We start from the raw sequence: 18,150 nt of genomic DNA, 5'->3' as shown, positions 1-18,150 counted from the left end.
TTCAACTCCAACAAGACCAGAATCCAACAAGTCCTTCTGGTCAATCCTGTTCTACACCCTTTTTAGTCAGTTTTTGATATATTTGCTTTAGTAACTATATGTAAAAACTTGAACCGGTGAGTATTGACTGTGGTAGACTGCAAGAAAATGGTAACTTCAGGATTGTAAAATATTATTATGCTCTTTTTTTTAATAAATGGAAATGATTGTTATTTATTTATTTATGTATATTTTATTATTCATGTAATTACTTTAAAAATAAATTAAAAAAACTAAAATAAAATAAGAAAATTTATTAACAAACTAGAATTATATATGATTAAAAAACATGCATTACCGATGAAAATATTAATCATTATCGATGGAATTTTAACTATTATCGATGGAGTTTTGTCTTTCAAAATTGAAAAAAAATACTAAAATAATATATCAACTAAAAATTCTATAAGAATATCACCGATGAAATTATATTATCAATTTTGTTTATATTAACAAAATTTTTGTCAGAAATATTATTACAGACAAAAAATGAAGTATAATCAATAGAAATTTTCGTTGATAATACTTTCTTTTTTGGTAATGTTAAACAAACAAATCATAAATATAATAAAATTTGTTCATATTTAATTTGTTTACATCTCCAAATTAAGTTAAAATTCTTCTTAAATAAAAAATTGTTAAATGGGTTTATGCACTCGGAATTATACACTAGCTTGATAATCATCAGATGATTAACTTTACTCAACAAATAAGTGGAGTATCAAGAAACAAACCTTAGAAAATGTTAGAGATGCAGTCCTCTGCTTTTTCCGGGTAGCAAAGATAATGGCTGAGACAGATTCAATTGAGTTGGTAGCCAATGGCAATACAATGCAATGAATGAGATAAAAAAGATGGAATACTTATCGCGTCAGAAAAATTATAACAGGCATCAATCTACCAGTGGATCTGCGAATGCAGCGGCAATAATGGTGCCCAGCGGTAACATAAGTACTGCTTTGAAGGAGATCTACCCATTCAACACCCTTAACAACCTCATCACTTTGTTCCTCAGACCCCAACATATCATGTGCTCTCTTGGTTTGCTGCAAAACAATTCGAAGAAGTATAGTCTTTTTAAGTTATAATCTCTAGAGAAGTCATCAATGCTCAACTTACCTGACAAAATCGGTCAATAAATTTAAATGTACCAGAATCAGGTTCAAGATATAAGCAACCCTAATTTGCTTTGCCTCTTGAATCCACTTCTTGATACCTTTTACAAAATTTTCCCATTGAACAAGAGAGTCAAGGGAGGTATCAAAATCTGCCATTACTTTTCTCGACAGCATCATCTTTATCCTATCTATCTCTTCAAAACGGATTCCTATAATCAATGCTTTCAATTCAGAAGATGATAGACTACATAATCACAATTCTCATCAATTGTCTCAAATAACTTATCAGATTCTGTTTAGAGAGTCTGCAAATGTTTAGAGTACATGAAAAGTGGCAGGAGTACCAGCAGAGTGGTAAGTTTTTCTTAAATATCTATATCAAACCTACAATTTCACAAACCAACTCATTTTCTTAAAAAAGGGAGATATTATTTATTAATTAAATAGTTTCTGGTAGCATTCTTTTCTAATGTTTTTCAGTCCAATAAACAAACTATACAATTCACCAACTAACAATAGGTAAAGGGGTCGAACTTGAATTTGAGACCATAAAAAATCTAATATTTAATAGAAATGGGATAATAGCACTTACAACGGAGAGCTTGGGAAGGCTAGAATGGGAGACTTGAGAGAAAACTTGACCAACTAGACTCTTATTTTCCCCTCTTTTCTATCCAGCTTGACCAATTAAGGTTTTTTTTTCTTTTTCTTTTGATCAATTTGATGGAATACAATATGGATTGCAACCTTCTCCTTTGAGTGAAAGAATTAAAATTTATTAATTTAAGATGATAGATACTTTCGAGTTACATGGTCATTAGCTGATTGGCTTAATAAATTAAAGAACTTCTTTTCATAATTCAAACGAAAGTAGGCCTAAATAAGTCAGTCCTGACAGTTTATGGGCCACTTTTCCCACTTACAGGAAGCTTTTCAACATTGGCCCTCAGTATACGTTGGTTATTGCAAGTGGGAAAGCAACCATTCTGTGTTTGTAAACAGAGCCAATTGGTCCTGATGATGTTGGGTGTAATTAGGAGGTGGGCTAATACCAAGACTAAGCTGTTCTCAAGGAATCCTGGACTCATGTTTGAACGTTGGAGTCATTGCATAGAAGATGAAACCTAATCAAATTGAAAAAGCTTAAATCTGAATTTATGCTTATGCTGTTAGAAATATTACTTGCGTACTGTAGAAATATAGTTTAAAGAACATGGAAAAATGTAGGATAACATAAATTCAAAAGAAGAGGACAATTTAGTTTTTAGTTAAAAAATTTTAAACTCATAGAATTTTGAAAAATATTTAAACTTATTTAGAAAACTAAAGTTTGATCAATCAAAAAATGAAAAAAAAAAGATTTCAAACTTATTTTTAAATTTTTATTAGTTTAAAAATATGATTATTCAAATATATATACTGCAAAAGGTAAACTCAAAGTTTGATAAATTAAATTAAAAAAATCATATTTCATTTAAAAATTAAATCATCAATGATGAATGAAAATATAGGACTACATATACTTGATCGGATGTCAAGAAATGGATCTTTATTAACCATCTTATTCTGATCCTTTCATCTAATTAATTTTCCCATTGCTTATATTCCTCCTTAGTTTCTCAAACAAATTAAAAGAGAACAAATTCTAATTCCACCAACACCACTAAGCATACAACACTAAAAATTATCTTCAATATAATTAAGCAGAAGAAAGCCACATGAGAAATCAATTCAGGCTAATAATCAAGGAAAAAAATTCATACAAAAATTTCAAGTTTTGTTTTCTTTTAAAATAAAAATAATATTTCAAAACATATACTTTTGTTTTCTAAATAAATTTCAAATTTTGCCAAGTTTTTATAAATTCAATTTTTTTTTTTACAAAAATATCAAATTGTCCTATTTATCTTTTTTCCAGATATATATTATCCTATGTGAAGTTTTTTTACAATAAAATATAAATATTTTCCATATCAACAACATGGAAAAAAAATAAATTTTGGATGAAATATTCTATTTCAATCCATAGATGATTAAAATTACATAAAAATATAATAAAGGGATAAAATTACACCAAAAAAAAAGTAAAATATATATATGGGATTCTAAGTTTTGAGTTCTAATATCAAGATTAATTCTCACTTAGACTGCTTATAAACTTAATGTATATACACATACTATTTCAGTCCAACATTTTCCATGAACTTAGTTGTTCTTATTTGTTAGTATTCCAGTAAGTATTTAACTCAGTAAGATCCGCCATCTTTAAATAAAGCAACCTCTAGAACATCAACTAGGAAAACTTAGTTTTCAAGTCTGCTAGTGGAAAGGACAACAAACAATATATTTTTAGCTGACAAAAAAAAGACATAAATAAACAGGAATGCAGTCTTATGTACCCTCATAGAAATTTGCATTCTAATATTATCGCAATATTTGGCTGCAAGTCTATGAAGTTGGGACAAAGGTTTGTGAAATGCTGCAGCAAATTAGCAAGTGCTTCATTCACTGGCATATTCTGAAACTCATATTCTTCATCTCCCTTCTCTGAAAAAGGTAGTGTTTTTAACTCTATTGTCTCATCCACCCTATATTACTACCAATTGGCCATGTTTTTTGTTGAGCTCTGGTAAACGCTTCCACTATATTTTCATCAATTGATCGGATTGCCTGCAAAACAAATTAAAGCATGGCATGTGAAAACCAAGAAGGATGTATAATTCAGCAAATTGAAATAATAACGCAGCAAGGACCATTGAATGAACCCAATAAGAAAGATTGCCACCAATAGCACTGGGAATTAATATTGCCACCCAATTACATTTCAATTTCATTAGGAATTAAAACAAACACATGGATGACAAAGTTCAATTGAAATCCATAACAAGTTCCCTTGAACAGACGAGATTAATATTGCATAATCAAAAAAGCTGAAAGAGGAAATAAAAGCATGAAAAATGTAAAACAGATGAACCTCTCTGTTCATAGGCTTATCCAAGTTCAGCTATACAAAAGGCAGGGCAGCTTTTGATACTTTTATATTGAGAGTTAGGGAGCGTAGCGTACCTCTGTTTTGGCATGCCCACATTGCTCTGAATCAACACTAAAGCTTGTGGTTATATTGGGACAACCTATTACCCAAAAAATTCGCACAGATGGGAATACAAAATGATAACCCTCAGGGCTGAAGCTCACAAGGTTCGGTAGCCCTTCAAGACGTAAAGTGCCGAACTGAGGTAGCTGTATCACTTTCTCTTTTTCCTCGCTACCATTTGCCTCATCTCCTGATTGTTCAAATACTTGTTCTAATTTGGAGACGTAAAGAACAATTACCTTTTGCAGTTTTGAAAGGCCATGAGCAACACTAGTCGGAAAGAGACTTTTCAAGTTTTCGCATTTATAAATCTCTATTTCAGTCAGGTTAGGGAGGCAGATAGGTTGGAGATTATGACCTTGTGATGTAGTTTGGCCATCCTTTTCAATAATTTGCTCCAATTCCTCACACTCATGTATCTTTAAACAGCTCAATTGTGGCAAATTCCGTGCGATGGTCGGTGATAAGATATATCTTAACCTTCCACATCTAAAGACAAACAATTTAGTGAGGCCTTGAAAGTTGACAAGTTGAATGGGATCTTTCCATGCCACCCGCAATTCAGGTAGATCACCCAATATTAGTTCCTTCAAACTTGAAAGATTATATCCACCATCAAATAACTCTTCAAAATTAATGATGGTCAAATATTCCATGTTTGATAATTTTTGTCCCAATTTAGGAACTACCATATTGCATGATTGCTTCCTTTCCCTCATATCCTTAAATTGTAACACCTGTAATCATATCATTTAACTATTAATTCAAAAAATATAAAAAATAACTAAAAACTTATTTATTCTCTATTTTTAAATTTTATATAAAATTTTGATTTTAACAATCTTATCATTAAATTAAACATATTTCTTTAAAGGTCCATTTATACCATGATTATATAATATGAATTAAGTTTAAAATTTAAATTTCTTAAATTTTTTATTCTAATCAATTAAAATTTAGAAAAATTCTTAATTTAGGACCATATCTCTTATAATTATTATAGTACAATTAACTAATTATAATTTAGTATTGTGCAGGGTCCATCAAAAAATTATTTAGAAGCCACATTGTAAGTGATTGCTACATAATTCTTAATTGTGATTGGTTAACTATAATGTTGTAACAAAACTAATTATAAATGAAATACTCTCAATTCATTAATTTAAGTCAAAGACAAATAATTTAATTAAAATATAAAACAACAGTTTGAAAAGATTAGTACTATATCATGAATAAAAATAAATCCATATGACATGTTTAAAACAACAAAGTACTAGTACATACTACAAAGGGCTTTTCAATATATCTAAGAAATAAAGTTTGTTCTAAGAATTATGGTTAAAGAAATATATTTTCTTATATGCATTAAAATATTTATAAAAATATTATTACTTTTAATTAATTTTTTTATTTGGTTTAATTTTTAACCCAAAACTAAATTATTAATTCAGTTTGGTTTGAAAAGTTTTTGCCGTTAAACTAAACTGAGCCAAATCACCTAGCTCAGCTTGGTTTTTCTGTTTTGACCAAACAAAGCTCACACTACTCTCAATAGTGCTAAATGGTGACATTAAGGATTTTTTAGTTCATGGTATTAATTATTTATGTTTTTATGAGAAGAAATAACAAATTTCTGTGCTATCATGCGATTATTTCTAGACTCCCTGATATGCATGTCAGGGATAGGGAATCCTTAGAAAACCGAAATCCAATAGGTAATACTTAGAAAATCCCGCAGATCTTTTTGGATATTTCATTTGAGTGACTTGAAAAATAATGCATTAAGATAAGTGGGTTAATCAGACACAAAATCATCGTTAAGATATGAAATGCATTTTTTCAATGCATTTCATTAGTACAAATGCAATTAAATAATTATTTATTAAATTATTTTTTATTGATTTAAATAATAAAACATTGATTTAGTGGTAAAAATTTTTTTCAGAAATTTGATGTTTTAAATTTAAATCTTATTATATATGAATTTATTTAATTTTATGTTAAATTTATCTTATATATAATTTATTTACTTTTTAAGTGAAATATTTAAATATAATTATAATTTTTTTTATTAATATTTTCATAAAAAATTATATACTTGCAATCGTAATTAGTAAAATCAAAACTAATTTTAATATTAAAAAAAAGTAGATAAATAATGCTAAATAGTACGACCATTATGTTTTTATGAGAAGAAATAACCAATTTGTGATATTAATTAGTTAAGGCTTTTTTTATGAGAAGAAATTACTATTTAGCATTTTATGCAATAATTAATTGAACTTAAAATGAAATCTCCTAGCTACATATTTCCTATAAACTCAATCTCCTAAAACATTAAAATAATTAAATGACATAGATACAAACAACTCAAGAAACTAATTATAGTAAATTCCTAAAAATTGAAAACACAAAGTAATAACATATTTAGAATGGACAATTCCTACTTCAAATATAAAGAAAAAGACAACTAGCAAAGAAACTGTTAATGAAAATTAAAGTAAATTACACCATATATCCATGATTTTTGTATAATATTTTAATTTTCATTCATAGTTTTAATTAAAACTCAAAATTTTCATTTATAAGTTTTTTAAAATATTTCGAATTCATCAATTTCAACTATCAATCATTAAAATGTAACTAAATTTATCATCTCAAAATACTGTTTGTGTATGTGTAGAACCATGTAAACATGCACGTGATAAAAAGGTGAGGTTTTTTTTAACTTTTTAAGTTGAAATTCTTGTCATATGCACATCCATGTGACATTAAAATGGATTTATTTTGTAATTTTTTAATAATCATTGGTATAATAGATGAATTTAAAATATTTTAAAAGGTGTAAATCAAATAATTGAGTTTCATAAGATTGTGGATGAAAGTAAAATAATATTGCACAAGGCTTATAGATGCCTAATGCATTTTAATAGTGACAGTTATTTTAAAAGTCCACAATTGAGATTTTAATGATCACTACTTAAGTAGGGAGAAGTAGATTCACATTAGTTTTATCCAAAGTGATACAAAATCTATCTTTTAAATATTGTAGCACTTGAAAACTTTTTGGTCACCAATTTATCAAGAAAAAAAATTTAGTCAACGACATTAACACTATGTAGTCAAATTATTTTCCTTTCTTAGTGTTTGTTTCCAAAGAAAAGAAATTATAAAAAAAGGTTTTACTTAAGAAAAAAAGAATTCTCTCCCAATTTAAATGCGTTAAGTTTCCGTTTTTTTCCTCTCTGCTCTCTCTTCTATTCTTCCATTCTTTATTTTCCTCCTACAAAGTATAGTTGAAAGAGTAGACACAAATAAATAGGCTTACCTGTATTTTTGCCGAAATGATAAAAGGAGTCAATTGTGGACACTCTCTTATTTCCAACACTTGTAAAGATGGCAGCGTGAGTACAATGTCATTTCCATCCCTTCCTTTTAATTCAGGCAAACCTTCCAATGTAACCTTATTCAGCTGTGGAAGACCTTCAGCCATTGAGATTGGAAAAGTATATTCCAATCGAGAGCAATCCCCAATCCTAAGTGTTGTCAATTTCTCCAAAATTTGACCGTGCGACAATGAGGAAAGAGATGTCAAGTTATTGCAGCCACTTACTTGTACTTCCCTTAGACTTTGGAGATTGATGTTTGACACTTCCGTTTTGGGAATTATTTCTTCCAATTCCAAGCATTTGGATATGTTCAACGTTTCCAGTTGTCCAAGACTTTTAGCAACAGATGTTGGGAAGAGATGTCTCAATTTATTGCAGTTGTCTATCCTTACAACCTTCAAACTTTGTAAGCTTACATGATGACTGGGTCCTTGTTCTATGCTCCTCAATTCAGCAATCTGACATAGCACTTGCATCTCATCATAAATTCAACAGTGCTAAATGGTGATATTAAGGGTTTTTTAGTTCATGGTATTAATTATTTAAAGCTTTTTTTTTATCAGAAGAAATGACTATTTAGCATTGTATGTAATAATTAATTGAACTTAAAATGAAATCTCCTAGCTATATATTTCCTAAAAACTCAATCTCCTATAACATAAAAATAGCTAAATGAGATCAATTTAGACAACTCAAGAAACTAATTATAGTAATCTCCTAAATATTGAAAACAAATAGTAATAACATATTTAGAATGGACAATAACTACTTCAAATATAAAGAAAAAGACAACTAGCAAAGAAAATATTGATGAAAATTAGAGTAAATTACATCACACATCTATGATTTTTCTATAATATTTCATTTCATTCACGGTTTTAATTAAAATTCAAAATTTTCATTCACAAAGTTTTTAAATTCAAATGAAAGAGATGTCAAGTTATTGCAGCCACTTACAGATACTTCCCTTAGACTTTGGAGATTGATGTTTGACACTTCCGTTTTGGGAATTATTTCTTCCAATTCCAAGCATTTGGATATGTTCAGCGTTTCCAGTTGTCGAAGACTTTTTGCAACAGATGTTGGGAAGAGATGTCTCGATTTATTGCAGTTGTCTATTCTTACAACCTTCAAACTTTGTAAGCTTACATGATGACTGGGTCCTTGTTCTATGCTCCTCAATTCAGCAATCTGACATAGCACTTGCATCTCATCATAAATTCAACAGTGCTAAATGGTGATATTAAGGGTTTTTTAGTTCATGGTATTAATTATTTAAAGCTTTTTTTATCAGAATAAATGACTATTTAGCATTGTATGTAATAATTAATTGAACTTAAAATGAAATCTCCTAGCTAGATATTTCCTAAAAACTCAATCTCCTATAACATAAAAATAGCTAAATGAGATCAATTTAGACAACTCAAGAAACTAATTATAGTAATCTCCTAAATATTGAAAACAAATAGTAATAACATATTTAGAATGGACAATAACTACTTCAAATATAAAGAAAAAGATAACTAGTAAAAAAAATGTCGATGAAAATTAGAGTAAATTACATCACACATCTATGATTTTTCTATAATATTTCATTTCATTCACGGTTTTAATTAAAATTAAAAATTTTCATTCACAAGTTTTTAAATTCAAATTCATCAATTTGAACAATCAATCATTAAATTTTGACTAAATTTATCATCTCAAAATATTTTTTGTGTATGTGCGTGTATAACTATGCAAACTTGCATGTGATAAAAAGGTGGGAGTTTTTTAAACTTTTTAAGTTGAAATTCATGTCATATATACATTCATGTGACATTGAAAATGATTTGTTCTATTAATTTTTTTAATCATGATTGGTGTAATAGATGAAATTAAAAAATTTTGAGAAGTTTTAAATGAAAAAATTGGGTTTTATAAGATCGTGGATGAAAGTAAAATAATATTGCACAAAGTTTATGGATGCCTAATGCATTTTAATAGTGACAGCTATCATAAAAGCCCATAGTTAATATTTTACTGATCATTATTTAAGTAAAGAGAAGTAGATTCACATTAATTTTATGTAAAGTGATATAAAGTCTATCTTTTAAATATGGCAACACTTGGAAACTTTTCAATCACCAATTTATCAAGAAAAAATATTCAGTCAACGATATTAACACTATGTAGTTAAATTATTTTACTTTCTTAATGTTTGATTCCAAAAATAAAATATAGAAAAAAAAACGATTAGAAGAGAATTTATAAAATAAGGTTTTACTTAAGAAAAAAAGAATTTTTTTTCTCTCAATTCAAATGGATTAAGTTTCCCTTCTTCTTTTCGCTCTCTTTCTATTCTTCCACTCTTTCTATTCCTCCTACCAACATAGTTGAAAGAGTAAAAACACAAATAAATAGGCTTACCTGTATTTTAGCCGAAATGATAAAAGGAGTCAGTTGTGGACAATCAGCCACACACAACTCTTGTAAAGATGGCACCGTGAGTACAATGTCATTTCCATCCCTTCCTTTTAATTCAGGCAAACCTCCCAATGTAACGTATTTCAGCTGTGGAAGACCTTCAGCCATTGAGATTGGAAAAGTATATTCCAATCGAGAGCAATCCCCAATCCTAAGTGTTGTCAATTTCTCCAAAATTTGACCGTGCGACAATGAGGAAAGAGATGTCAAGTTATTGCAGCCACTTACTTGTACTTCCCTTAGACTTTGGAGATTGATGTTTGACACTTCCGTTTTGGGAATTATTTCTTCCAATTCCAAGCATGAGGATATGCTCAGTGTTTCCAGTTGTCCAAGACTTTCAGCAACATACGTTGGGAAGAGATATCTCAATTTATTGCAGTTGTGTATTGTCACAACCTTCAAACTTTGTAAGCTTACATGATGACTGGGTCCTTCTTGTATGCTCCTCAATTCAACAATCTGAAACAGCAATTGCATCTCATTACAAGATTTAACTTCCAACCTTTCAAGACTTTGTAGAATTGGAATTGCACATGTCATGTCCCTGCAATCATCTACCATCAAAGTTTTTAATTTTAGCAAAAACCCTTGCGGTTGATAACCACTGCACAGCTCTTCCAGACCACGCATATTTGTTAAAGATAATTCTAACAAATTAGAGAATGCGTTGGTTAGCAACTGCTGCTCTGTAGTATCAATGAGACATTTCATATGCTCGCAACTCTTAAGAACCAGAGAAGTCAGCTTACTGAATACCACTTGGCCCGACTCCAAGCTTGGAACAAGATTTTGGCAACCCACCACATTTTTCAGTTTAAGAGATTCTGTATCCCCAAATAACCGCTTGCATGCCTCTATTACAGACCCATCAATTTCTAAGGATGTTGACAATGGGCAGATCTCAAGGGCCATCCACTTTCCATAAATATTACAAAAGCCAACGTATACATTAAACCTTTGCAATTTACAAAACACAAAGTCTTTTGGAACATGTTCAGTAGAAACCTTCAAAGATAATACTTTCAAGTTTGACAAGGAATTCAACTCTGATAGGCTGGCGTAGCTTTCTTCTTGAACTGTGTTCTCAGTGGCCCATTTTATTCTTTCACAACCAAGCAAGTATAGTTCTTCTAATTGAGACAATCTTCGTATTAACTGAGGAGGGATTCTCTGTAGTTGTGCACAATTTGATACATTCAACAATTTAAGATTATTCAAATCACCTATTTCTTCTGGCAATTCTTTGATATCAGAGCAACTAAATGAAAGAACTTCAAGTTTCTTCAACTTCCCAAGCACCGAGATGTCCAAGAGTTTGCAACGTTCCAAATGTAGAGTTCTAAGGTTTGTTTGAAACTGAAATGTATCTGGAGATATCAATCTAGAATTCAAAGTGCAAACTTTTAATGCTTTCATTCCTTTAGGAAGTTCAACAATCCGACTAGCCTCGATGGAGACTGCTCCGTAAAACCTTTCATCCTTTGGCCACATTTCAACAACCATAGATTTTATCATAAAAGAAAATTCCTTTCTGTTTGATGCTATCCACAAAGCAACGTCACGAACCAAGTCATGCATTTTAACATGCCTTTTTCCCCAATTTAACAACAAACAAGAATCCTTGAGGATGTCTATCGCCGCCAGCACTTCGCTCCTCACTTCTTCAATTGATTCCACACCTTTATACAACTCCAGTCCCCATGCCCATCCCACTAAGTATTCTACATAAATCTCCCAATCTTCAGGAAATAAGGAACACAACAAGAAACACATCCTGGTCTTATCATTCTTCAGATAATCAAAACTTACCTCAAGACATAGGTAAGCATTTTGTTGATCAATGTCTTCTATGTCAAGCAACCTACGGTTTTCGAGTCCCCGATATGCTGCTTCCCACCCATGACGACTTTTACCTTTCAGAGCAGTTGCCAATGTAACTATAGCTATGGGCAAACCTTCACATTTTTTGATAACTTTAGTTGCCACATTTTTAATAGAATCATCAGAAGAGTCATTTAGACCTGATTTGGTTTCAAATAAAGTCCGTGCTTCATTGTCATCTAAACAACAAAGTGGTATTGTCCTTTGACATTCCATAGCAACACATACATGTTGACGGCGTGTTGTTAAAAGAATTTTGCAGCCTTTATGATCATCAGCAAATGGAATTCCTATCTGCTCCTTTAAGTCAATTTTTGCCCAAACATCATCAAGGATTATTAGAATCCTTTTCTCCTTCTGCAATTTCAACCAGAACTCTTGGATTGATCTTCTTCCTTGGCCATTCTTCATATCGAAATCCAAGTATTTTGCAATTTCATCTTGAATTGTTTCAAAGTTTGGCTTCTGAGACACAGTAGCAATCGCAACTTTGCCAAACAGATTTAATTTTTTCGCATGAATTGCAACTTCACGGACTAGGGTTGTCTTGCCCACTCCTGGCATCCCCCACAATCCAATCCTGCTGACCTTGTCATCCTGTAAGGCTTCAATTATCGGATTGAAAGCTTTTTTTGAAGATTCAAAAACCATAAAATCCTTAGATGAGAGAAATTCTATGGTCGGATTTGTACTACGTGAACGGTAGCCCACTCGTCCAGGTTGACTAAATTTGGCGATCTTCTCAATAAGCTCACCAATAACAAGAGTTTTCTTCATTGCTTTCTTGCTTAACCAATACCGCCTACTCCAGTTAGGACACCAAATGAAACATCTCATATTTCGTTGCATTTCATTTTCCAGAGTTTTATCAGATAGAATTATGTCGGCCTGTGATAGCAAGTCTTTGACATCATCTTCAATTTCTTGAAGTTGCCTTTCTGCATCCTCAATCTCATGTTGCAGCCGATCGCCTGCCTTTTTCAGATCTTCTTTTCTTTTCTTGAGCTTTTCAACATTTTGGTGAAAACGGCAAATGTAAGTAAATTGACGTCCTACTGGCTTCGCCACCCAATCCACGAGCAGTGTTCCCACGCTGTTAGAAAGAGCAGACTCGCAAAACCCACAAGCCATTCTTGACAAGCTCAAGTTGAACAAACTTCTGCCAAACATAAAAATATTGGCTATGAGATAAATCATGGTGAAGATGCTAAAAGGAAAATTAAAGAATAATGAATGTGAACTCTCTAAACATACCAAGCAAGGTGAAGATAGTCCAAAGTGTGACAACCAACTGCTTTTTCTTCAGTTCTGCCGAGTAACACTTTTTAGGTACGTAACGAGGCAAGGTGAAGACAAGTCAACGTATGAGAACCAAATGCCTTTCTTCAGCACTCTACCAAGCTGAAAACACGTGATAAAAAGCAATATTTTTAGATAATTTATAAGGAAACATTACTCAGAAAACATGAAATAAAAAAATTTGTGTTGATAGGATAGAAAACCAAAAAAATCGTATCATACTGTAAAAGTTAAGCAACCGTCTAAAAACGATTAATTACTTGTTGGGTCAAACAATTTTAGTTGATTTTTTATTTTGGACACCAAACTATAAAAAGTTATGATTTAGTCACCTACATTATAAAGATTTGTTTCTTTGATCATCATACCATTTAGAGTTAAATGTTGGATGAAGATACTATAGGAATACATCATCTGCAATCATATCACTAACAATAATTATAGTGTGCAATTAACCAATTATAATATATAATTGTATGAAGCACATCAAAATTTATATGAAGTACACACTTACATAAGTGGCGAACCTGACATACATAATGTTTTATTGGAAACACACCACCTCCAATTATTGTAAAACAATTAACCAATTAAAATTCAATATTTTTATAGGGTTTACAAAAAACATGTGAAATCCACACTTATAAATGGTGAACCTTTATATAATTTTTTTAATAATTGATTAATTATAAGATTATAATAAAAAAATTTAGATTGATTTTTTTTATTATGATTGGATAATTATAACATTAAAGTAAAAAAACAAATTGTAGGGTCACTATTATAGGTAGACTGATATTCACACATGGCCTATGCTCAATTACCACATGGTTACGCCTACGTGAATTTATTTAAAAAATATGTCCTTGTAAAAAAATATCAATTTGTTTCATTTTCTAACTTCTCTGACTACCCTACTTCATTTAATAGCACCGCCATCGTACGCCACTCGACGGCACCGTTTTCCTTCCCAAAACTCACCCAAGTCTTCTTCTTGATCCTCCCTTTCCTCATATCATATCAAGTCTTCCTAAAAACTGACAGAAACTTCTAAATTTAAAACAAAACCCAAGACCATAAACACTAGAAACGCCACCCTCAACACTTATCACACCAATGGCACCGTTTCCTCTCTCCTCTCTCCGGCTCCCCATCACAAGTAGAGAAGCTCCAAAAACACAAGATCAAAAGACCCTAGAACCCAAAAAAAAAATTATCCGCCTTTCTACTCCACTGCAACCAACTTTTTATGTTGTTTTTTTAATTTTGACAAAAAAAAAAGTTAAATGAATATTCCAACCTTACCACTTCTAGATAGAGGTAATAGATCCGAAGCTTTCAAGAGGAAAGTTGCTTGAGAAATAAATCCAATCCTTTTCAGATCTGATCTGCTTCACTGACAAAATTGCAATTAGATAAAAAAAAATGTAAGAAACACACTTTATTTGTATAAAGAGGAAGCAATGGAGAAGTTGTTGCATTTACCTTGCTTGGTGCGTTCTAAATCTGCCAGGATTTATTCATGACGGATCATTGAAAACAAAGAAAAGAAATTTGAAGATTGGATTTTTTTTTTCTCTACCTTTGTTTTTTTGGTATTTTTTTGATAAAAATGACAAACAAAGTGAAAACTAAAGAGAAAGAAAATATTGAAGAGTAGCCCTTTTTTTTTTTTTTTGGAAGTTACAAGGAAAGAAATGTAGAATCAAACAAAATTTAACTGAAGTTTTTTCTTTTTTTTTCTCTTATTGAGTTGAAGAAAAAGCCAACAGAATAGAAATCAACCTTAAAACTCTTGGCCAGAAGAAAAAAGAAATCAAGATGGCACTGAAATGATCAAAAAGGTTGGAAATTGAAAAAAGAACGTTCACTTGTCTACCTGGAAAATTCAAACAAAAGAAATTAACAGAACAATCAACTTCGGATAGCAGAAATGGGTTTTTGCATTTTTTTTTAGATGAAAATGACAAACAAAGTGGAAACTAAAGAGAAAGAAAATATTGAAGAGTAGCTTTTTTTTTTTTTTAAGTTACAAGAAAAGAAATGTAGAATCAAACAAAACTCAACTGAAGTTTTTTTTTTCTTTTTTTCCTCTTTTTGAGTTGAAGGAAAAGCCAACAGAGTAGAAATCAACCTTAAAACTCTTGGCCAAAAGAAAAAAAGAAATCAAGATGGCACTGAAATGATCAAAAAGCTTGGAAATTGAAAAGAGAACGTTCACTCATCTACCTGGAAAATTCGAACAAAAGAAACTAACAGAACAATCAACTTCTGAGAGCAGAAATGGGTAAAATGTAGAGAAAAGGAAGACTTATTTTCATGCAAGTCTTCTTCTTTTTCTTTTAATATTGTTATTTCATTATTAAATTTCGTAGTGTACGACAAAAGCCATGTGACCGACAAAAGCCATTGCCCATCACTTCTTTTCTTTTCCGGATCTTCTCGTTTTATTCTTCCTTTCTTATCTAAGTAATGGAAGACAGCCCAAATATCAGTCCTTCTATTGGGGGAAATTTCCGAAAAGTAACACAAATATTTATTAATTCGTACCATATTACAAAATAATTAGTGAAAAAATAATAAATATTAATAAATAAAATTAAAAATTATTATATAATCGTAATGTTCAATGATTTTTATTCAAAATTATAATATATGTATATTTAGTTAATATATACGTGTAATTATTTTATAAAATATGTACATCCAAAAAATAAAATAAATTAATTACATCTTTGGATATTAATATTATAAAACTAAATTAATTTGTTATTAATTTAAATATCAATATTTCTTTTCAATTAATTATTTTTTATTATAATATCAAATAATAAATATTTTTTTATTAAAACATCTTTCGTACTTCTTCTTTGTTTATAGAATTATTGTTTCATTTCTTTATGTTTGATAAACGAAATTTAAAACTAATTCAAAAGAATTTCTCATTTTTTATTATTTTAATTTAAAATTATTATTTTATTTTTATATTTATATCAATTTAAATTTAAATTTAAATATATAATCGAGTTTAACATTAAATATAAAAATTAAATTTATTTTTTATTATATAAAATTTATTAAAAAATTTAAATATCTCAATTTTTATCTTAAAATAAATTAAATTTTAAAATTTAATTGAACTTGAATTGAAAATCACATTTCTCTTTTTGAATTGAAGGAAAAGCAAAATAGAAATCAACCTTGGAACTCTTAGACAAAAAAAAAATGCTTGCACTGAAATGATAAAAAAAAGCTTGGAAATTGAAAAGAGAACGTTCACTTTTTGATTGGAAAATTAGAACAAAAGATATTAATAGAACACTCAGCTTCTAATAGCAGAAATAGGTTTTTGCTTTGTTTTTTTTTTTTTAGGTTTAATGGCCGAAGATTGGTTTTATGATAATTATGTAAAATGTAGAGAAAAGAATACTCCTTTTCATCTAAGTCGTCTTCTTTTTCTTTTGATATTGTTATTTCCTCAATAAATTCCATAGTGGCCTACAAAAGCCATGTGACCGACAAAAGCAATGACCCATGACTTCATTTTTTCTCCGGTCCTTTTTTTTTTTTTTTTTCATTCTTCCTTTCTTTTCTAAGTAATGGAAGACAGCCCAAATATTTGTCTGGAAATGTTCGAAAAGTAACAACAAAATTTATTAATTGGTACCATATTAAAATAAAATTAGTGAAAAATTATGATATATTAATAAAATAATAAAAATTATTTTTATTTTCGAAATATTCAATAATCTTAATTCAAAATTATAATATATGTACATTTAGTTAATATATATGTTAATTATTTTATAAAATATGTACATCCAAAAAAAATAAAAAAGTACATTTTTGGATATTAAGATTATAATAATTAATTTATTTTTTATTAATTTAAATATAAATATTTCTTTCCAATTAATTATTTTTATTAAATATCAAATAATAATTTTTTTTTTATTAAAACACCCTTTGTAGTTCCACCTTGTTTATTGAGCTATTGCTTCATCTTTTTATCTCCAATAAACTGAAGTCACAACCATTCCAAAAGAATTTTTCATTGGTAAATCATATCATTCCTAATTCATTTTAAGAAACAATTGAAACAGCAAAAGAGCTGACCTAAAAATATCTGTCCATGTTCACTAATTAGTAATTGGATTAATTATCATGATTCATCACATAAAAAGAAAATTAAATTAGTAATGCACTTCAAGTGAAGAATTGAGATATATTAAAAAGATATATGATACAAACAGCTTAAATATACAATAAAGGTATGGTCATATTTTTCATATACTTGAAAATTATATATTAAGTTATTATGAAACTAACACACAATAATAACGCCAATAAAATGGGGAAGCTTTAATCTAAGGTAAGCTTGGCTATTCATTAAGCCTTTTACGAAGGCTACGTCGGTAAATTTCATTATTTTGTGTAAATTTATTGCATTGTATAATTAAATTTTCTAGTACTTTATTAATTTTTTTATGTAGAAAAAGAAACTTCACTTATTATCCTTGTCTTGATTAACTTTAATAATTAAGTATGAAAGAAAAAATAGAATATGATATCCAACAAACGGTCAAAACAAGCAATAAAAGATGAACTATAAAAGATGATAGTACTCCCGTATCTACCACCTAAAGATATTCATAACAAATTTTTAATTTGTTGATTATTTTCTACATTAAGTACATGTTTACTTGTAACGGATGATTATACTATGTCGATGTAATTAGTAATGGATATCAATTTTTTTAATTAATTATAGCATTTGAAATAAAATTTCATTATAAACTTTAATTTATTATTAATCTCATATATTATTTTTCTTTTTAATATATTATATTTTTTCTTTGTA

General features: G+C 29.3%; 1 protein-coding gene across 7 annotated transcripts; it reads right to left on the bottom strand.

Annotated features, from left to right (window-relative positions):
- LOC111284076 (putative disease resistance protein At4g27220) lies at nt 1-15,702 on the bottom strand. 7 transcript variants are annotated; one of them, XM_089744508.1, is made up of 10 exons: nt 14,775-15,670; nt 14,595-14,685; nt 13,245-13,391; nt 10,050-13,149; nt 8,598-8,831; nt 7,580-8,098; nt 4,224-4,988; nt 941-1,085; nt 774-829; nt 1-137 (listed from the first exon to the last, which is right to left on the bottom strand). In XM_089744508.1, exons 4-10 carry the CDS (start codon nt 13,119-13,121, stop codon nt 63-65), a joined length of 4,866 nt encoding a protein of 1,621 aa, XP_089600634.1. In that variant the 5' UTR covers nt 13,122-13,149; nt 13,245-13,391; nt 14,595-14,685; nt 14,775-15,670; the 3' UTR covers nt 1-62. The 7 variants fall into 7 exon arrangements, with proteins under 7 accessions (XP_089600634.1, XP_089600635.1, XP_089600636.1 ...); XM_089744509.1 differs by lacking the exons at nt 1-137; nt 774-829; nt 941-1,085 and adding an exon at nt 3,283-3,827 and having other exon boundaries at nt 14,775-15,668; XM_089744510.1 differs by lacking the exons at nt 1-137; nt 774-829; nt 941-1,085 and adding an exon at nt 3,283-3,827 and having other exon boundaries at nt 14,595-14,677; nt 14,775-15,668.
- Nucleotides 15,703-18,150: the final 2,448 nt, after the last annotated feature.

The sequence above is a fragment of the Durio zibethinus genome, chromosome 15 (genome assembly GCF_047325235.1).
Source record: "Durio zibethinus cultivar Kanyao isolate XHJ-2024 chromosome 15, ASM4732523v1, whole genome shotgun sequence".
Taxonomy (NCBI): Eukaryota; Viridiplantae; Streptophyta; class Magnoliopsida; order Malvales; family Malvaceae; genus Durio; species Durio zibethinus.
This window is presented reverse-complemented; position numbering and strand designations above follow the sequence as displayed.